The 21983-nt window shown below is 36.2% G+C and overlaps 3 protein-coding genes across 3 annotated transcripts in view; all 3 read right to left on the bottom strand.

Annotated features, from left to right (window-relative positions):
- Positions 1 to 57: 57 nt before the first annotated feature.
- On the bottom strand, positions 58 to 2379 carry LOC122350677 (pulmonary surfactant-associated protein D-like). The gene is made up of 7 exons (XM_043247355.1): positions 2340 to 2379; positions 2126 to 2164; positions 1981 to 2034; positions 1670 to 1723; positions 907 to 1014; positions 724 to 777; positions 58 to 153 (listed from the first exon to the last, which is right to left on the bottom strand). Exons 3-7 carry the CDS (start codon positions 2008 to 2010, stop codon positions 58 to 60), a joined length of 342 nt encoding a protein of 113 aa, XP_043103290.1. The 5' UTR covers positions 2011 to 2034; positions 2126 to 2164; positions 2340 to 2379.
- Positions 2380 to 2418: 39 nt separating this feature from the next.
- Positions 2419 to 11942, bottom strand: LOC122350673. The gene is made up of 8 exons (XM_043247351.1): positions 11931 to 11942; positions 9735 to 9831; positions 9115 to 9203; positions 6316 to 6411; positions 4219 to 5281; positions 3674 to 3744; positions 2692 to 2745; positions 2419 to 2538 (listed from the first exon to the last, which is right to left on the bottom strand). The coding sequence occupies exons 1-8, from the start codon at positions 11940 to 11942 to the stop codon at positions 2419 to 2421; spliced, it is 1602 nt and encodes a 533-aa protein (XP_043103286.1).
- Positions 11943 to 12505: 563 nt separating this feature from the next.
- Positions 12506 to 21983, bottom strand: part of LOC122350454 (voltage-dependent R-type calcium channel subunit alpha-1E) — a 109502-nt gene continuing 100024 nt past the window's right edge. The window contains 9 exon segments of the mRNA XM_043246929.1: positions 12506 to 15114; positions 15709 to 15884; positions 16174 to 16315; positions 17111 to 17239; positions 19042 to 19165; positions 19791 to 19897; positions 20159 to 20259; positions 20483 to 20590; positions 20686 to 20791. Of these exon segments, the coding sequence (XP_043102864.1) occupies positions 14623 to 15114; positions 15709 to 15884; positions 16174 to 16315; positions 17111 to 17239; positions 19042 to 19165; positions 19791 to 19897; positions 20159 to 20259; positions 20483 to 20590; positions 20686 to 20791 (1485 nt within the window). The 3' untranslated portion in view covers positions 12506 to 14622.

The following is a 21983-nucleotide window of genomic DNA, read 5'->3' as shown; positions in this document are numbered from 1 at the left end:
CTAGGCCCTTCTGTCCTTTTTTCCCTAAAGAAACAGAATTTGGTCAATATTATATTATCATACATATCTAAAGTTTGGTGAGCAGAAGCAACATTTTACCTTCTCTCCTTTTGTTCCTTTGATTCCATGAGGTCCCTGCTCGCCAAGATCACCCTAAACACACCAGATACCGTTTCTTTAAATATGCATTATGGAATATGGAGTGCGATATAATCAATTAATTTATGGCTGAGATGTCAAACATGCACGCTGTGCGGACAGTAGTGGACTCCTGTTTAGGTCTTGTATATTTAGATTATCTTATGTTACGGCTAGGCACAAATGGAATTTGCAGAATGTATTTAAATATTACAAAATGTAAATAGTCAAAATAGTTGGCACAAAAGTTTATTATAGAACTGATTGCATGATAGAAGATTTCTGTAAGCACAGAATCCATTAAGGCTTAGTACTTTACACTTACACTTATACACTTTACACTTTATATCTTATACTTTATATTTATATTCTATTTTATTTTATTTTTTATATTCTACTTTGCACACTTCTTTTTTTATACATATTTCTTATATTTTATATTTATATATACATTTAAATTTTGGACGGTTGTAAAGAACATTTCACTGCATGTCGTACCATGTATGTATGTGTATGTGACAAATAAAATTTGAATTTGAATTTGAAATATTGCATTAACCATAGAAAAACCCTGGTCATTCTTACCCACTCACCCAGCTCCCCTTTGCTGCCCTTCTCTGCAACATAACCTTTTGGACCCTACAGAAATAAAACACATAGGCAAATATATGCAATTATAGGCAGAATATACAGCATATTTAATACTACTAAAAGTTAAATCACTTTGTAAGGATGCATATGGAGTTTTTAGATTCCCATAAGTCTTACATCCTCCCCAGGTGGTCCTTTAGGGCCTGTCTCCCCATCCTTCCCAGCAGCGCCCTCTGATCCTGGTCTCCCAAGCGACCCTGGAATTCCTACTGGTCCTATTCTTCCCTAGTACATGATGAAAAAAGATACAGTTAGTATAGCATATGGTTCAGTCTACTTATCAACATAGATCTACATAGAATCTAAATAGCAGATAATTTCTTTTTTTAAATGAATTACTGCCATGTAGCCCAACTCTAAAAGCAATCACAAACCACATTCATTGACTGGGTTAAATTAATAGTAATAGTAAAACTTCACTTGCCCTTTGATTCTACTTTTCTACGATTTGCTGGTTGTAATCAATGGCAGGCAGTATTACTGTATGGGATGAGTACGGTTTTATAAAACCGGTTAAATAATTCTTTCATTTACAAAAGCATAAAAGCTTGTAAATGAAGAGGCAGCCAACAGAAGTTCGGATGAATGTCATCTTGATCACACTTCTCCCTTGATGCCAAAGATTTAACTGCTCTTATGATTTGAATGGCAACGAGCCTGAGTGAGTCAAACACAGCATCTCTTTGCTTTTGAATCAGCTGAAATCTGAACAACGTGGCTCGTTGACTTCATACTTGTTGATGCTTGTTGACCCACTGAGCTTATCAAATTCTTTTCAACCCATCTCAAGTGTCCACATGGTTTGATCACACGTTTATGAAACTAAACACCATGTTTGCACCATGATTGCATGATGAAGAGAGGAGACAGTGATACCTACGAGTTTCCCTCGCTCTCCCTTTCTCCCCTGTATCCCTGGAACTCCAGGAGGGCCCTAAAAATAAATAAATAAACTATTAAAAAAAAAAAATAAAAAAATATATATATATATATATATATATATATATATATATATATATATATATATATATATATATATATATATATATATAAAAAAAAAAAAATATATATATATATATATATATATATAGGAATTTTGTTCCATTGTTACTGGCACCAAAAGTTTGTGGAATTATCTGGACAAAGAAATGAAGATTATATGTCAGCATCAAAGAATATATTTATACGTACGAGTGGTCCAGGCTGTCCATGTGGTCCCATAGGTCCTGGTAATCCCTTCACTCTCTGAAGGAAGTAGAAGAAAAAAAGAGTGAAACAAATTGCAGTGTATCTGCAGTGCACCGATGCAGCTCAAATAATGCTCTCATTAACTCACCGGCCACAGTGACACTAGTTTTTTGTAGAATTTCTTTTTCTGGAAGCAAAGCGAAAAGTATAAGAAGAACTGCACAGTGTTTTCAAGGACCGTAAGCATGTCCGCATCGTTTGCATTTCACAGAATCAGTTATATAACATTTATGTTTTCAAAATGAATGGTAGCGAAATCCTAATTTAAAATGAGCTAAATTAGTGAAGATATTGTTATGCACCTTAAAAGCTTGCCATTCTTCTTCTGATGTGTACCAGACTACAATATGGTAGCTAAGGCATGCTAAATTAGCGGTCCGATTATGCACCTTTAAAAGCTTGCCATTCTTCTGATGTGTACCAGACTACAATAGCTGTCTGGCGGTCCGATTGGTCCTCTGTACTCCTGTCTGGCCCATCACCCATCACTCCTGCATACCCCTGTGTGACACCCGAACAAACACTCATAAAAGCATTCAATCGTTTGACTAAAAAATTTATATGACAAGATTTAGCTGAAAATATCTTACAAAAAGATTTATTTTAAAAAGTTGATTTAAATAAATGTAAGCTTAATTAATGCTTAATACAAACTTTGTCTCCTTTTTCACCTGGAGGACCTGGTAAGCCAGGTGGGCCTGGATACCCCTGTAAGAATAGAATCAATCAATCAATCAATCAATCAATCAATCTATCTATCTATCTATCTATCTATCTATCTATCTATCTATCTATCTATCTATCTATCTATCTATCTATCTAACAACAATTCTGTACAGAAACCTGCAACCACCGGGAGGCGCAAGTGCTCAGTTAATTTTGCTTCACTGCCACTACATATCTCTCTTTCCACAGTAAAGTGATAATACCACTACTTATGCAGTTCACAATTTACATAACAAATGCAAAATGAGACCGACGGATTAACAGTTTAATGCACAAGTAGTGCAGTAAATACACTAAAATGGTTAAAAACGGAAGGCCTACATAGTGTCAGTACTGTTCCCTCTTTCTTTCTCTCGGCTCTGGTATTATTAAATAATTTCTCTAATCCTGTTCCTCTTTTCAGGATAATATTTCTCTCTCAGTGTCATACAAAGAGTCAGTTCTTGTTCATAAGCTCCATTCACTGGAGGTAAATGACCCTCCTTCTCCTCTTCTCCACACTTAATTGAATAATGCCTCTGCAAACTCAATTTCCTATAAAGGCTAGTGATGGGCCTGAGATGACCATGTGGGTGAGAATCACAGTATTAGAAAAAAGAGAAGAGGACTTTTCTTCAAAACAATCATCTAGCTATAACGATATACTGTATTTAAGGAGAACGTAAAATAGAATCCTTCATATCTGTAAGGCTGTAATAATTTTCTTTAACTTTCTACATTTCTTTCATTTAAAAGTGGAACAGATATGTGAAGGTGTCAGTGTATTAGTATATCTAGCAGAGACTCATTAAGAACAGTATTAACTGAAAGTAGTATGTAAACCTTACAGCATTATCAGTGGATATTAAAGCCTTTCATTCGACTGACAAACATCAATGCAAAAATAATGGAATATTAATGGGTTTCTTACACTTAGGCCTCTGAAACCTGATGTGCGTATTAGACCTCCTTCTCTGTTTATGTTTCTGTGCATCTGATTGGCTGAGTAAACACAAAAAGCCAAATTAGACATTATTTTCATATTTTACATCTGCATTTATTGCGGCTTAAGAGAGAAGCCTTGTATGTTTTCACCTTCCCCTGTAAGTAATGATTTCCACACCAAATAAGCAAAATGCAAAACAAATAAATTATAATACATTTAAAACAATAATTTCTTTAAAACAATATTTAATTTGATTTGATTTAATTTAATTTAATTTAACTCAACTCAACTCAACTCAACTCAACTCAACTTAACTTAACTTAACTTAACTTAATTAAATTTATGCAAATGGATTACATACAAATTAATTTCAGGTAGGATAAAATGTTACAGAAATTAAAATGTATACACTTCAACTTATATATTTCAACACTAATTATGTTATATATATATATATATATATATATATATATATATATATATATATATATATATATATATATATATATTTCTTTTTTTTTTTTACTTACGCTGGGCTGTTGTTGTATTTGGTGTATTTGGATGTTCTGAACAGGCAGCAGTATCACCGGTATAACAATCATCAGTCTCTAATTCTTCAGTCACAGGGGCTTGTTGCTCCTCCTGTCTAATCTGTGGAGTCTCATCTGCATCTTCTCTCTCTCTCGGTGCAGTACTAGCTTCCTGTCTTTCAGCACTGGGACTCCCAGTTTGATGAAAAGGCATTAGCTGAGTGATTGCTACAGGTTGAGTTTGCATCGGCGTCGTGGGTCGACTAGTCACTCTGATTTCTTCATTCTTCTCCAGTGACTTTACTTTATTGACTGAGGCGCTGCCGGTGCTGGTTTCCATGGCTGCGCGGGTCAGGTTTTGAAGTGAACCACTTGGCGCTGTGATTGAATCCTTAACAGACTTTGTCCACGACGCATTATTGGCTGAATCTAAAATTTCAATCGGATGGATATTTGTTGCTGTTCTAGAAATTTCCACTGGGTTTGTGTTCATTGAAACGGCAAGCTCTGTACTGTTCTTCAGAACTGAGACAGATGGCTGTAGTGTCTGCAAGAGCTCCTTATTAGTCTGACCTTTGACCTCTGATTTGTCTTCAGTGCTTATTTTGATAGAATCTTTAGATTGTGAAATGGAACTACCTGCTGTAGAACTGATATTTTGTCTTAAAATTCGAGGTTCAGTGTCAAACACGCTCCTGTTCTCTGGAAAATGAAATGATTGAGTTGTTTTGGTGGGCTGGACGGGGAGAGAGGAAATGAAAGTTTCTTTTTTGTATATTCCACCCGCACCTGCCTCCTCTTGTTTATAACTAGAGGCTTTGGCCCATTCAGATTTCATTTCATATGTAGAATCAGCTCGGCAGCTCGATGTTGCCATCTTTAATTTAGATAGTCTTTCCAAAGATCCATTTGCTGGTGTCTGTGAATGTGGCCTGCTTAAATCTACAGGTGATAAAGGAAATGACATCATATGTGGGCACTGATGAATGCTTCTTTCTGTGTCAATCTTCACTGTTTTATTTTTATCTTCTACATCCGTTGTCGCAACAGACTTGTCTTCTTCCTTGTAATAAGTTTGAACAGATACATACTTTAATATAGTTCACATAGCTCATATAGGTTCACAATATACATGTACATAAACTCTAAAATGACTAAGAGATTTCCAGACAGCAGTGATCAGACACAGAGTGTCTCTTGAGTGACATGTTTGTGAGCAAAGTAAACTGAGTTTTATCCGCTCGTAAAGTTAGTACACTGAAGTTGACTGATTCATGGCCCTCTAGATCTCCATAATGGAAAAACACACAATCTACAGCCACATTTTCAACCTAACATCAAGCAGTTATACAGCGGTGATAAATTCAATATCTTCTTTTATCCAAAGATTTGCATATCAAGTACACAGATAATTCATGACAATTATTTGATAAGGACATCTAAAAGAAATCACACCACTCGATACTTTTATTTAGCAAGGATGCTTTCGATTGATCAAAAGTGACAGTAAAGGCAATGTTATAAAATGTTTGTATTTCAAATAAATGCTGTCCTTTTGATGTTCTAATCACTAAAGAATCCTTAAAAATGCATTACAGTCACAAAAAAAAGTTTTTGAACTTTAAAAGTGCCCCTTTTGAATTTTAAAGTGTCCCTTTTATATATAAATGGTTCATATTCTGGTTTTAGGAGTCTCAAAGAACAGGTTGACAAACATGCAAAGTCAAAAACACTTTTAATTTTCTTATAATATGTATTTATTTTAACCTTATTTGTTCAACCACTCCCAAACAATTTGTTTAACGGTGAATTTTTTCCAAACACCTCTAAAGATTGGACGATTTCATTTAAAGCAGTGCTTTAGAGCTTTAAACGCTCCAAAACTTGCATAGTAAAGAATTAATTGGTGAGGTGAGTCTTCATTCAAAAACATCAAAAAATCTAGCGCTCCCAATCTTTTGCACAATAAACCTTTTTCAATTAGTATCTACTATTTGGTTTTCATTCATCAAGTTGCATCCACATGAACTGGGCTAGTTGTGCTGATTGCATGAATACTTTGGCATTGTTCCAAAAAAAAATAAATAAAGATTTTACCTGTGACTTCTGGATACAGTGGGATTTGTGATCAGGACAGTCAGGGTCATCTCCAGTCAGGTCACTCATTACTAAGGTCATTTGCTGCATGATACCCTGTAAAGCATAACAACCATCTCCAGTTTACAGATAATGACTTTTCACTGATTAAAGCAAACAACAGACATCTAGAAAACAATAGATTTCCAAGATCCATACAGACGGAAAATGTGTTTGATGAGCACAATAAAGCATGTAATACTCAAAGCAATTACATTAGCTGCAATAATACACCTCCCTGACGTTCACGCTTGATTATATGAAACCAAATCAATGGCAGATAATGAAAATAAAAGAGTTTATATTAATGGATGAGCTCAAGCATCAATAGAGTTCAAATGGAGATGATGATTATTACAATACCGGCCATAAAACAAACTACCCAATAAAGTGTATAAATCAAGGAGCAATATACATGTAATCATGTACAGCTCAAAAATAGACATCTATTATTTGTCACTAATCTTTCATTGATTTATCAGCAAAAATATCCAGTACATGAGACATGTCCACAGTTGCTATGACAATGTCTCATGCCATGGTTATGAAAGGACCAGATGTGAAAATCATTTTTTTTTTTTTTTATCATCCTCCTTAACATCATGTCAGACTGCAATCATCCGCTGTTTTCCTTTACTGACATGCCGTTTGCATTATTTAACGGCACAAGTCAACACAAGGCTGAAACCACGCAATTTGGTGTGGAAACATTAAGTTTAATTAGCTGCTGTAGCATTGATTCTCCAGTCCAGAAGAGGGAGATTTACTGTACGTAGGTTTAAATGTGACAAGCAGTTTGGGAATTGTCTGCAATCTCAGCTTCATAATAACATAAGTAAAGCCCCAATCGTGCCAGTGTTAGAAAGGTTTCTCTCAAGCAGCCGCTGAGCTGAAGGCAATCCTTTGACTGCATAACAGCTTGTGTTTGCTTTTCTCACATGGGCTCCAGAGCTCTGTGAACTTCACTTTCATTTCATCCAGCCTGTGGTGTTTGCAGGGACCGGCTAGTTTGCATTGCAAAGAGAATTAGCTGTTTGTGGCAACGTTCCAGCCGACATTGAACTTGGGCTGTGATTATGGCAACGGTGGCTGTCAGGGGCAACAGTTACACAAGAGAGCATCAATGTGCTCACAAACTATAAAGGATATAGGACACATCTTACATCTTATCCATTAACTAATATACATTACGTTAAAAAAGGAAATTCATTATATTAGGCCTTAATTTGGATTTTTTTTTTAAAGCTGTTTTTCTTATTATTATTTTTATATTAAGTTATTTGAGAATAAAATAACCATAACTAATTGTTAATAATTAATTAAGAGATATTAAAGATTTAATAATTAATAACAGGTCATTTTAGGATCAGTGTAATTTTTTTGAATTTAAAGAAATTGTTTTATTTAGCAAGGAGTGTGAACAAATGAGAGTGAAGACATACTAGATTTCTATTTTTAATTTGCCGTTATTTTTATCAGTATTTTTTAAAATTTTACGGCCTTCATGAGCAATTTTTTTTAAAAATAAAAATGATTTTGAATGGCAGTAAAGCTGCCATTTACCCCAGTTTAAAAATGTTAGTAAAAAATGATGTAGTGGTTTTGTTGTGTTCACTTGTTTACTCAGCAGCTATATGAATATGACATTGGCATTTTTGGCACTTACTGTTGATCTGTTTTTAAATGACTTTTATGCTTACCAGGACTGCAATTGTTTTGATAAAAAAGCAGCAATGTTTATTAATGTTAAACATGATTACAATCTAATAATTTTCTCAAAGTCTTTGTGACATTAAAAATTTATTTAAATAAGTAAATAAATAAATAAATCTTCCAGACCCAATGTCTTGAAGAGTGGTGTATGAATAAGTTTTTTAAATGTATTTTAAAATGTACCCTATTTTGGACCTATCAGTGAAGTTGTTTTTGTGTATAACTACATGAATTCAATTCAGATTTAAAAAGGAAGTGTGAGATTTTCTTGTATTTCTGAAGTTTAGCTCTGGTTTATGAAAAAACTCAACAAAATAAGGCCAACTATTGCAATCAACGTAAGTTAACTCAACTAGAATTGACAACTTAAAAACTTGATTAAAATAATGAATGTCTAAAAATCATTTTACTGATCAACAAATTTTAAATCTATTAAAAATATGAAGTCTGATCCACAGGATAGCTAACTAACAATGACAACAGCCAAATATAAAATAAACCACTAAAATGTAAAACAATTATATTTTTTTCATAATAATCAACATACAGTATATTCAACATCCAGTGCATGCTGGGAACTTGAAAGTTTGGGATATGTCTTAAACAAATACTCAACTAGTTAAGGTAAACAAGACAACTTTTGATAGTGATTTAGAGTATTAATAATTGAATTGTTTAGAGTATTTTTATGAGATCTCCTACTAAAAATAGTTTGTTCAGTGTATTTTGAAAAACTTTTCAGAAGTTGGATTTTTTCCTGTTCCTGTCCTCGTCATGCTCATGACAAAGGCCTCAGGCCTGGCCTGGGGCAATCAAACACTCGAAATACACACCGTGCTCAAATCACATCAAAACACAGATTCAGATTCATTCACTGATGCCAGCTGAGACAGAAGCACATAGAGCTTTATATTAACGTTTGAATGCTGGAATCGCGCTCAGAATAAAGCAATTATTGCTACAAACTATAAAAACAAGGTCTGCAGACAAACAAACAAAAGTCAATTTACTTTCGAGCATTCGTTGCGTATGAAAGGAGACACTTACTACACAGCAGAGAAGTTTGAGCAGAGTCTCAGAGTCCTGCATGGCGCTTTCAGAAGGAGGTATGGTCAGTCTTTGAACTCTGAAGGCCACTAAAACAGAAAGGCACCTGGAGAGCCGCCAGAGATGGGCTGTGCCATACACACACACTCTCTCTATAACACAGCTTAGTGCATAAACAGCGTAGAGCCCAGGGGAAATGATAGAGAGCCTCACTGTGGCCCTGATGAAGAAGGGCCATTTGGACACTTCCCAGAGAAACCAAAAGAATGAAAGCGCTATATTTTAGACAAAGTAATATCTGGGTTCTGACGCGCTATTTTATAGTGTACTTTACAGCAAATGAATAAGATCAAATGCTACATTGAAGTGCACTGGACGGCAGGTGCTTTATTAGGATAACTAGTGATTCTTAGTGACTTACTGTTTGGTTTTGTTAGATCTAAAGCATGAGCTCATGGGACAACCAAATATTTAAACTGCTGTGGGCAGCGAGTCATATTCACCGAAAGCATTGATCTAGAAAGCCCTTTTTTCTTAAGCATATGTGTGTGTGTGTGTTCTGTTCACATATGGCTCCAGTGAGGAATGTGACAAAATGTTTAGAGGAGTGTCTAACTTACGGTAAAAGGTGTGAGGCAACGCTGTCTGCTCCTCCCAGAGGTATAAGGGTCTACTGGAAGACTGGAAGACATTCAGTCCCGTTCTGATGCCACACCACTGAAAATATGAACACAATTATGAGCTTTTAAAAGCAATTTTAATATCTCTAGGGAAATGTTGGGTAAGTGGAGTGTTTGAACGTTGACCCGAATTTCAGTTAGTATCATTACACATTCTAGTTAATATAGCTGTTGCAAATGTCACATCAAATTAACTCCTCACTGAGAGGGGTTTTCAGTGGAAATTTCCTTTTAATGAACTCTAATGCAAATGTGATTTTCAGTAGAAAAAGCAGAGCAAAATGAAATGAAACAAATAAAAAATTAAATATCTGTGTGCATGTCCATGTTATTTTGTGCCAAACTGGTGCTGTTATGGTTACAGCATTTGTAAACTTACAAATAAATAAAATACCTTTTTTTTTATGATCTTATCATTATTATCCCTCGGTTTTACAGACAAGGTTTAAAACTAGTCCTAGACTAACATATAAGTCTAAGCTGTTTCATTTAAAAAAAGCCATCATTTAAAAAAAATAATTAAATAAATAAAACCTAATTAAATTATAGCCATCATTATCTGTCCTTTCGGTTTGACAAAAGTAGCAAAATAAAATAAAATTAAATAAAATTAATCTTTATCTGTCCTTTACATACATGCCCATTACAATGGTACATATGAATTAGTGTTACTAATTAAGGGATACAGAATTCTTGTCTGGGATGACAATGAACAATAATTGAGCTAAAACAAGGGTGCACTTTATGTGTTAGTGTGTCTTTGTGTCTCATCATACATATCAGCAGATCCAGGTGGTGATGAAAGTGATCTGCACCTGCACTGCTCAAACCCCTCTGCATAGATAAGCTGTTACCTCATCAGAGAACCTGGAAAACACACACATACACACACACACACACACACGCACACGCACACACACACACACACACACACACACACACTCGAATTGGCTCACGCACCCACAAATATCACAATGCACATACTCAAGCACATTCAGACAGAAAAACATAAATACTGCTGCTTTGAGCAATTGATTAGTGCGCATAACTCTCACTAAATCTCTCACTAAATATAGCAGATACACTTCATCAGTACAGAGAACAGAAAATTATTTCAAATCTGAGATGAATCATGAAGTTGTCATGCTGTACACATGCTACAAAAGAGTGATGTTTTCCCCACCTAGTGTCATCTCACAGACTAATGTTAGGTTTACCATAGACCTGACAAGTACATTCAGTAAAAGATAGTGTCAGAAGGAAAAGTCTCACTTTAATGTCAAAACCAAACAAATACAATTTTCCTCCGTAATCAAGAATCAATATATATATATATATATATATATATATATATATATATATATATATAGGAATAGACTGACGATATATCAAGGAATAGACTGATGACACAAAGAGACTATGAAGTACTGAAGTACCCTGGTGTCATTGTCAACATTTTAAGGTGTTTGTTGTGACATAAAGAAACATGTTGAGCATGATGTTGTCCCATTTTAAAATGTGACAGCTCTTGTATACAAATGTTTGACTGATGGATGTATTCGTTCAGAGCAACGGCAGATGGTCTGTCTCGCCTCAGCTCCCTCACATATGCTGACCTGATGTAACAGCCAGATTGGCAGCACCTGGAACAGGTTCAGCTCTATATGGCGTACTTAGCTTCACTCATACATGAGCATGAAATACAGAACACTTCACCTGTCAGTGTGGTATGTCTGTATGGACTCTTCTCAAACCCTGGCACAATATTTTCTGATCTGATCACCACGAGCAGGGGAGGCCGGTTAAGTCAGTAACAGTTTAGTCTCTAACCATTTCAAATAGATTGCATTACAAATAGAAAGGACAGAGATTGGTCATTGTGTCAAAAAAAACATCTTTAAGACAATTTACAGAAAACATGGCTTGGAAACTTCTCGGTACATATACTGGATTTATAATATCTACATACGATACATGAGTCCTCCATATAGACTCCACTGTTAAAGGCCAGGATGTCACCTGGATCCACTTGCATTAATGTCATGCACTATTTATCAGGCCCTTCACATCCTTGTTACCTTCAAGGAATGTCAGTCATTATACCTGCTCATCTACCCATTTCTATCTAATGTTTACCTGTATACCCATGTAACCCATATATCTATTATCTATCCATGTCTACCCATATTTCTTACCATGTGCTTACCTATATCTATCTATCCGTCTATGCATAAGCATCTATATGTCTATCCATTCATCCATTTAACTGGCTATCAATCTCTTGTGGGATGATCACAGAAGATCTTTTTCCTCAGAAAGGCTTCTAAAATGATCCTTACAGTCTAATGCTGCACGCTTCGCACATTCTGTGGGCATTCTCACTTTTGTTTTTATAGAAAAACAGATGGTTGGGCTTTCAGGAAAGTGGGACAGGACAAATATAGACAGCAGCAGTAAATCATCATCAACAACACGCTGCTGAAGCGCTATAGAGAATCTCACAGTTTGAAATAGATTTTATAAATAACCACAATACTGCCAATAGAGCCATATAGGAGAGAAGAAATAGTTTTCAACACCCTCAGAGCTGACTGAAAACAGTACGCCAGATCAGAGAATCCACTCTAACCACTCACACATGGCATTGCATCAAGTATAAACTGTAAAACAAATCACACAGAACAACAACAGTAAGATTAAGCAGAGACAGCTGCAATGGGAATCTTTTTTTATTTTATATATTTCACAAGGCAGCGACCCCCAGCAGGCCATGAAGAACAAGTACCAAATACTCTCTATTCACATTCAGGAACATGTCAAGAAAACAAATTACAACACAACACATGATACAGAAATTCTCATGAGGGGCAACTGATTTTAAAATGCTTATAATAAGATGCTGGAATATACAGAAACTAACCAAAGATCTTTATTAATTCAAAATGGTATGTAAATATCTTTGTTTTGTTTGTTTCTTTGTATCATTTAATCGAGAGAGGAAACCAGTCTGAGGAGGCATGTTGGGTGACCAATAACGCTGGTTCCATACTTCTGCTACAATACTCAAAAGACAAATTTTACGTCACGCCCATTTCCTACAGCTACTTCTCAGTCCCAGCTCACCATATTCAGGCTTAACATACATTTTGAATTTTGCAAACGCATTTGCAAAAGCAGCTTTTCTGCTAGACCTAGCACGTAAGAAGGAGGTGATGCTTCTCATTAATTTAAACTACAGTTTCTATGCCAAACTATAAACAGAAATTCACAATAAACATTACAAATGAACCCGAAGGCAACAAACACTAACTGTAATTGCTTTCCCATTATTTTAATAGAGCTAGAGGGGTGAATCACAGTAAAACATGTACAGGTCATTTCATACCCTTTTGTTGTTGTTACTTTGAAATTATAATTTGCATAGGAAGCAAGGATGCCTATTTGTGTACCATTAATATTAGTTGCATTGTGACATTATTTTAGCAAGATTTTTTTCCTAAATTCTCATGCTTGCAATGCATCCAGACTTTTTTTATTCTCACAAGATTCTAAGACTCTCTTCTATGCATACTTCACAACTACAATAAATATAATTTTTTCATTTTGATATAATGTTCACAAACCCATTGCACTTTTGTATTATATTTACTGCACAAGTAAACATTCTATGTAGCAATGCAAAAAATTATAATGGTTGCTTGCATATTGGATGCTTCATTTTCTTTTTCTGCAAAACACAATAGCTTATTTTTCCTTTTGGCTTTATGCTGAAATTATGACCCAGACAGTCTTTGTGAGATTCACCCCAAGAGTAATTTTAATTTAAGAAATTTTCTTAAGGGTCAAAAATTATCAGCTAGAAAAGAATGAGATGATAAGTCTAATCAAACATAACATGGTGCATCTGAACCATTTCAAATAGATTGCATTACAAATAGAAAGGACAGAGATTAGTCATTGCGTCACAAAAGATAACATCTTTAAGACAAATTAGATTCTTTACAGAAAACATGGCTTGGAAACTTCTCAGTACATATACTGGATTTATAATATTTACATACGATACATGAGTCCTCCATATAGACTCCACTGTTAAAGGCCAGGATGTCACCTGGATCCACTTGCATTAATGTCATGCACTATTTATCAGGCCCTTCACATCCTTGTTACCTTCACGGAATGTCAGTCATTATTACGATATGTAGTTAAAGGGGTATTTACTCTCGTCATGGACAGACTGAACATCACTGCCTGTATTCTGAGCGTGTGTATTAGATGTATGCTTGTGTGTACCTCTTAAATAAACCTCTGACACAGGTAGCAGAACAATCAGGATGCCAAAGCCTCCATTATGCACCTGTCATCTGTCCATCAGCTTCTGAAAATCATAAAGAAGTGGCATGCCAGGAAAGGACCGTGTAAACGCTGTGTCTGAACACGCTGTTCTTATTGGCAGAGTACAGAAGTTCTGCTGATGGGGCATCTCAATATGTGGAGGCAGATTTGGAGAGCTGAGCGTGTTCAGGCAAGACCCAAATCCTGAAGATACGTTTAGATACATCTGCATTAGCCAGTGCTTCATTTATGGGTGGGTTCAGAAAAGGAATAAGGGCACAAACCTCATCTTCAACCTCAGTGTGCTCATGCTTGGACTGTTGATCATTTCAGCATGTTCGTTGCTGTCCTTTTACCACAATCAGTTCTTTAGTATGGTTCTTCTGAGATGATCACACATCTCTGATCAGACTCCACATTCACAGACACACAAATAAACACACACAGGCATATTTTTTCCTTAGATCCAGGCACAAAGCTTAGAGGCGTCAATCTAACACCGGTCATCCTCATCAGTGTCACTGAGAAGCTCACAGCCTGACGTCCCTGACGTGGCTTGTGCTAGTCGTTTACGGAAATGTCCGTTAGGCACCTGCCAGGTGTGACGTAGTTGTGGAGCGGAGCTGATGGTGTTGGAGCGGCCCAGGCTGGTTGCCATGGCAGCCTCAAAAGTGAGAGTCTCCTCTACACCACTTGAGTCCGGACTGTTAACGTCCTCCTGCAGTGGCAGATACGGCTCCGAGATGTATCGGTGAGGGGTGGAGTGGGCCATGGCGGTGCCTGGTCCCGTCCCGGTTGGTTCCTCACCTTCCTCTGTGGGTTGGGCCCTTGACCGAGCCTCTCCTTGTGTGGGATGAGCACGGCAGACTAACGGAGAGTAGGATATGTGAGGCCGAGGCCGAGAAGGTGTCTGTGGGAGTTGACGGCGCCCTCGAGGTGTCCCTGAATCAGAAGTAGAGGGAATTGGGCTGCTTGAACTATTGCCCTATAGGGATAAGAAGATATGGGGTAAATGATTTTGGGTAAATAAATTGAGAGAGACAGAGAGAAAGCAATGACATGATGAAATAAATGCATAATTATGTACATTGCAGACACAAAGTTTGGTGTCTGTAAAATTTTGAAAAGCTTTGGACAAAGGTTTCTTATGCTCACCAAAATTTTTTTAAATCAAAAATATAGTAGTGATATTGTGAAATGTTATTATAATTTAATATATATTAAAATACTATTTGTTTATTTAATGGTAAAGTTGACTTTTCACCAGCCATTTCTCCAGTCTTCAGTGTCACATTATCCATCTAAAATCTTTTAAATTTGCCGATGCTCAAAGAGCAAATCTTATTCTAATCAATGTTAAAAAAAGTTGTGCTTCTTAATATTTTTTTATAGAAAGTGTGATGCATTTCTGGATTCAGCATTCTCTTATAAAATCTGTAAACTGTGTTCTTTTAAATAAATATCTTTACATGTTTTTATTGCCATAATCATTTAATTGAAATTACAATTCTTCAAAATTCTTAGCACTTTCCATAGCAAACACTAAATATTCTGCCAGGTCACATGTTTTTGTTCTCACCTGTCTGAGGGTCGTGTGTTTCCTGCCCTCACTGGGGGAACGAGAGGGGCGTCTCTCCTGGGACTGACTCCTTTCTTCTGAGTTGCAGCGAGACACATCTGGAGACAGCAGGTGTCTTCTCTCTTTAGACCGTCCTCTCTCTTTGTCCACTGGCTCCCGCAGGTTTGACCTGACAGCTGCACATGCACAAGCATAAGCACGTTAAGGCAAGGGCAGACAGAGAAACACACATAAATATGGCCATAGCCTGGGCACCTTCATAAATCACATACATGTGTACTGGTTCTGGGTACCCAGCAATCTGCATATTTTGTATGTCTTAATCTTATCTGACACACACAATTTATTTAGCCCTCAACTGATGAGCTGAAGCAGGTGTGTTAAATAAAGACCGGGACTGAATTATCTTAGTATTGACTTGGTACTAAAATACTGGTTCTTTTGACATCCCTACTGCAAACTGACCTCTGAAGCTTCTTTGTCTGGGTCTTTCCAGTCGGTCTGGGCTCACCCTCTCCAGCGAGAACTCTTCCTGCCAGTCACCATTCACACACTGATCACCAATCGTGGAGAACGAGCGCTTCATCAGTTTGCTCTCTGAAGACACCTGCTGTACATGCACAAAATACAAAAACACAAAACACGCACGCAAACCCCAAGGGCACACATGCATCAACAATCAGAACAAAAAAGACAAAAATGAAACAAATACATATTATGCTGGAAAATTTACACATGCTCTCTTTGAAACCGCACAGTGATATTACACTAAACAATGTAAATGAAATGAGTTCCTATACAAAAAAAAGTTTCCGAACTGAGCTCTTAACAAAGTTAACCACCACCACCTACAGTCCCCGCTGGAAAAAACTGGTTGGTCAAGCTGGTTAAGATGGTTTGTTTCTGGTAGCTGCTTACGCCACTGCTCCCTACTAACTTAAACAAGGTGCTCCACCAGTTTTAAACAGGTTGACCTTGGGCATACCAGTTAATCAACATCTAAAACTTTTTACCCCAGATAAATGGTATATAATATTATATTATACATTAATGATATATACATATTTACATTACTTTTATATCTATATAAATGATCAAAACAAATTTTAAAATAATGATATATATTTATATAGCTAGAATATTTTCAGAATTTATATTTTAAACACTATGATTCCATATTAACATTCTCAAGAGGTAAAAACATGTTACCAAACCTAAATCTGAAGCTGGTTTTAGTTTTTCCAGCAGGGTTAGACATTACATTCCCACCAAATCACAAACGACACCTTTCTACATGCTGTTTCCATTCCCTTTGGGATCAACAGCAACGCTGACGCTAACCATAGAGCAGATTTACACAGAGCAGCTAGTTATCGCTAGGCTAAGCGAACACAGGTAGTACCTGTGGCTCTATCGCCAGGCGAGGCATGGAAGAGGCTCGGATAGAGACACCTCTCCCTGGCACTTGCAGAGGATCGGTCTGCATGCTAGTGGGGCACAGCACACTGCTAAATTCTTTGTGCTCTGGCACCTACGCAGTTAGAAAGAGAAAAAATGGGGAGGAGGTAAAGACATTCAGCCCACAACACTTAGGAGCTCTAAAGCCCCATTCACACCAAGAGCCTTAACAATAGCTATAACGATAATTATATTTGTGTTTACAGCAGTATTTGGTTTTTTTTACACATTCAGTTTTAAAATGAACTTGCAACAATGCAACTGACTTGCTGCTGCTTTATGCTAGATACCAAAAGAGAAACGACTATCCTACATTAGATAAAGATAAAAGAGAGACTCTGCTAACAGAGTTTCGCGTTTGAAGAGTCGGTTTATGCTGTTGCATTTACACTGCTTTTACCAGCAGATGTCTTCAACATGCAATATTTTGAGCATATCAGTCAATCTAACTAGTGTAATCTATCTGATTTAACATCGAATTTAGCTAATGCAGCCAATGTAGTAGAATAAAAACTACCGCCTTTTTCAGTACAACTCTAAAGAAGGCAAGACTATGTTGTAGAAACTAGTGCTGTATACGTGAGGTAGTTTTCATGTTTACTCTGTAGAACTTCGTGATGTATTTTGGTATTTTAATGTGCAAGCTCTATAAATTAAAAAGAAAGGATGTGAATGTTTTATCGTTCATCAGCTTTAAAAAACTGAAACTGATTCCAACAATATTGTTTTTTCTATATCTTTATAGTTGTGGTGTGAACTTTTATTCGCTCATATTTAATATAATTTTTAGAACTTGTGATTCTTGGTGTGAGCAGGCCTCAAATATTGTTGCACCAAGTGTGTAACTGTTAGGAGTGGACATAGAATAGAAATGCAAGGTTATGTACTGAAGTCAAAATAACCTGGCTAATCTTATACTCCTTTTTAGAAGCAAGTATTTATTTAAAGACAAGTTTATACACAAAATGTCATAGAGGAAAAGTAAAGTGGCAAGAGGGAAGCACCATAAGCACAACATAGAGCCAATACATATAAGCAACTCAAAGGGGGTGTAGAAACTTTCAAGCAGAAGCCACACATATTGGGCATACACACAAGCGCTCTAACACAAAAGTGTTCCAAACATAAACCAACCTAAATCCCATAAGATATTTAGTGTTATATCACAGTTCATGGCAGAGAGGCAAAGAAAAAGCTACCAGGAGGGGTATAAAATAAGAGTACGGATAAGAGTACAGAAAGACATCTAAGCTTGTGTATAACTGCTCACTGGTTATATAAGTGCTGGAAGTTATCTGGACCTGGCAGTCTAACCTTGAGAAACCACATCAATACACCCTTCCAAACCTTAAAAAAACAGCTCTCTAAAATCTCTCCCTTTACAAGGCCAGAAGGCAAATAATAAAGGAATGACAATAAAGCTGCAAATATGAAAAAATATGAGTAGAAGCATCATGCAGGATTGTGAATCAGAGAGGTGATGTCCATGCAGATGACTTTCTGACAGACTGAAGATCAATGCCAATTACAGTCCGTGCTTTGCAAATCAGTTGTTTTTAAAAAAATTAGTTTTACTTTTCTATCTCTAAAACCTTTACAAATAGATCAGTTACTGGCTGTGTTGTATTCAGACCCTGTTAGCATTTGTCAGTTTTCCAAACAGAATTATTCATGAATTCATCAATTAACTGAGAATGAGCCTGAATTCACATACAATTTGGGAATTTCAATTAGATTGTGAATTTGAATCTTGTTATAAAAAATATAAAGTAGCTATCAGGTATTTCATGCACATGTATAAAACAATGAATAAAACACATCATGTAAGACATGTAAAAATTAGATGTATTTCTTTGTATATTTAGTTTCTCCTACCATACTCTGAAGGTGATACTGGTGTTGGTATTCATCCCTCTCCTCCATGCTGTCTTGGGCCATGGGCTGCATAAAGAGATCTTGAGGAGAGATGGGACTCAGTGCCACAAACCCACCTCTACTTCTGAGAAAATAGAGAAATAGTAGTTTTCAAACTGAGGGTCCAAACATTGTTTTTGCCAATCAGAAATTTTTAGCACCATTTATTTCAGATGGTTGCAACATTGTAAGTGAGTACAATAAAAAAGACTAAGACCTTGTCCCATGCTTATCAAAATGATGATTATTTTAAGAAAAGGGATATAAAAATTTAATACAAAAAAACTATATATTTTTTATCATATAGTATTAACATGTAACAGATAGATAAATTGTACATTATGTAAAAGTAACTAAAACTGTGACAAAACATTTACACTACTTAAAATTAGCAGTTAATATATAATACATTAACTGAAATATATTTCAGCTAGTTGCCAAGGCAACATTTCTCATTTGAATGTAATTCAAATGTAACAAATTAAAATAAACTAAAACTATATAGACATAAAAAAGTAATACAAATTACAAAACCACAACAGAAAGATACTTAGCTTAAATTAAAATGAAAACTGAAATATAAAAATAAAATCTAACTTAAAATCTTAACAATATTAGTATATCAATTATACTAAAATAAGGGGATCAGGCAGACACAGGACGATTATACTGTAAGCATACACACACACACACACAACATGTACAATTACAGGGCAGATCCTGCACTGTGGGACAGGAATGGCAGAGCTTTGGCACTGCAGAGAATATCCTGTGGCAATGAAGATGCATCCATGCGTTGGAACATTGGTGCGTGTTTCTGCAAGACAACATTAGATGGTTAGCACAATCTTTCCAGCAACACAGTAATCCAGTACAAAAATCAGTACATCTTTTTCAAACTTTAGGAAGTTTACACTTTAAATTTATATAATTGAGATTTTTTTTAGTGAAATTAACAGCATTCTATACAGTTATATACATGGCAATTGCATTGTCAATGTCGCAACCTAATTGAATAGGCATTAAAAGTATTTAGCTCTGAATTTCTAGTTCTGTAGAAAGTAAAAGACATCTTTACCTGTTCCTCAAGCTGTTGCCGGAGCTTCTTAGCTTTGTTCTGCTTGTAGTAGTCCATGATCATCATGGCTGCATAAATCTTCCCAATGGTCATGTCACTGGCTGGAAGAAAGATTTTGGCGTTTGTTGTAGAAAGCTAAGTTTTAAATGCAGACTGCAAATTACTTTAACTTTCAGGGGAGTCAGGGGGCCTAGTGGCCTATCATGGTACCACAAGCTAAACTGTCAAGTTGTAGGTGAATTATACCAAAAATGTAAATAACATGTTGTTAAATTAAAAAAGAAATTACAAAAAAATAAAGAAAGTCTCGTTAAGATCGCTCACCTTTGTGGATGGGTACAAGCAGATCAAGAGATTTCTGGGAGAGGTGTGGCCAGATAACACTGATTTCCTTCTGCAATTCTATGTCCATCTGACCCCTGTCCTCACCCCCTGTAACACAAAGACCGTTTAACTAATATTACTCTTGAAACAAATAACAAATCAGGTTGTTTGATCTTGAACCTAAAATTAGCAGTAGTGGCAACCTCGAGCAATTTTAATATCCAGCGCAGTGCGTATCAGAGCCATAAGAGTGGAGGTGAAGTGGACAGACATGTCTTCATCCACTGGCATGTTCATCAGAACCAACCTCTGAGAAAAAAAGTCATGGTAAGGACAGAAAACAATCGAAACACAAGTACTTGTGCGTGAGCATGCTTTTAAAATAGTGAACTAACAGACATATAGGTTTAGTGTTTTTTTAACTTCTACAGTTAACACTAACAGAATGTCACAACATCACACATTCATGCACACAGTTGAAACACATATACTGGATAGAGACAGATTAGAGATTTATGCATTGAAATTGGAAAAGGATCACACTTTATGAATATGCCCTTTGCAATATGTCTTTAACACTGGAATAAATGTCAGGGTTATGACAGTGTTGAAGACTTCACATATTCAAATAAAGTATCATTTGGTGGATGTACAGGGACTTCACGGTAGAATGATTAAAAGACAATGACAAAGAATAACATCATTGATCTTCGCCAAATTATATTATAGCTATATGTATTGAAATTATTTGACATACAGTGACCCTACAACACTTGAGTTGTCACTGCATTACAAAAAAATATGTTTAGCTAGCTTGTGTTTCACAAATCATTTTCACTTGGTACTGCAAATATACAGAATTCATATTCTTTTAGCTTAAGAGAAATATTGGGGACACTGTTATTACAGCCCTGAGCTCGAGCCTCTTGAAACCAAGCAGACTTCATTCAAATTGTAATACTGCAGACTACCTTATACGCCACTTTGGAGGGGCATTTCTTGCCCAGGCCAAGCGGTGGCGACATGCAGGTCAGCATCTCGTACATATCAGTGTAATGAATACGGCCACTAGGAGGGGGCAGTCACCGGGGGCAATGTGATGAAGAAGAGGAGGAGGAAGAAGAATTGGGCATTCCCAAGGAACGAGGGAAGAGAGGAATTGGCGTAGAGGAAAAAGAAAACAACAGAAAAGATAGAGGGAGAAGGAAGAAACAGGAAAGGGAAGGTCATATTAATGTGTTTGATACTTAAGAAAAGAAAAACTGTCAAAAAGGGAAACTGATTAAACATAGAAGTGAGGTCAGGTGAAGGTCTTTCTATGCAATGCCGGCATAGAAGAGGCTAAAGGAGAGAAAATATTAAAACAGCCAAAGATCTGATGAGTCAAGCAGGTGGATCTGAGGATTTGACTGGTTGTATTAAAAAGGGAGCACTGCTATTATAATACATTAACCCACAAGCAGCAATGTGCTTGAAGTCAGAAATTAACAAGGGCTCTGGT

This window comes from Puntigrus tetrazona, chromosome 8, assembly GCF_018831695.1.
Source record: "Puntigrus tetrazona isolate hp1 chromosome 8, ASM1883169v1, whole genome shotgun sequence".
In the NCBI taxonomy this organism is placed as follows: Eukaryota; Metazoa; Chordata; class Actinopteri; order Cypriniformes; family Cyprinidae; genus Puntigrus; species Puntigrus tetrazona.
The sequence above is the reverse complement of the archived record's forward strand: the minus strand, read 5'-3'. Positions and strand labels throughout refer to the sequence as shown.

Excerpts from the sequence above, each read along its gene's own strand:
- LOC122350677 (XM_043247355.1), bottom strand. The coding sequence starts at position 2,010 with ATGGGACCACATGGACAGCCTGGACCACTC. Across the intron at positions 778-906 it reads AAGGACCACCTGGGGAGGAT|GGTCCAAAAGGTTATGTTGC; the intron begins GTAAGACTTATG and ends TTATTTCTGTAG. Across the intron at positions 154-723 it reads AAGGGGAGCTGGGTGAGTGG|GGTGATCTTGGCGAGCAGGG; the intron begins GTAAGAATGACC and ends TGGTGTGTTTAG.
- LOC122350673 (XM_043247351.1), bottom strand. Across the intron at positions 3,745-4,218 it reads AAATACAACAACAGCCCAGC|CCAATCAGATGCACAGAAAC; the intron begins GTAAGTAAAAAA and ends GTGTTTACTCAG. Across the intron at positions 2,539-2,691 it reads CAGGTGAAAAAGGAGACAAA|GGGTATGCAGGAGTGATGGG; the intron begins GTTTGTATTAAG and ends GGTGTCACACAG.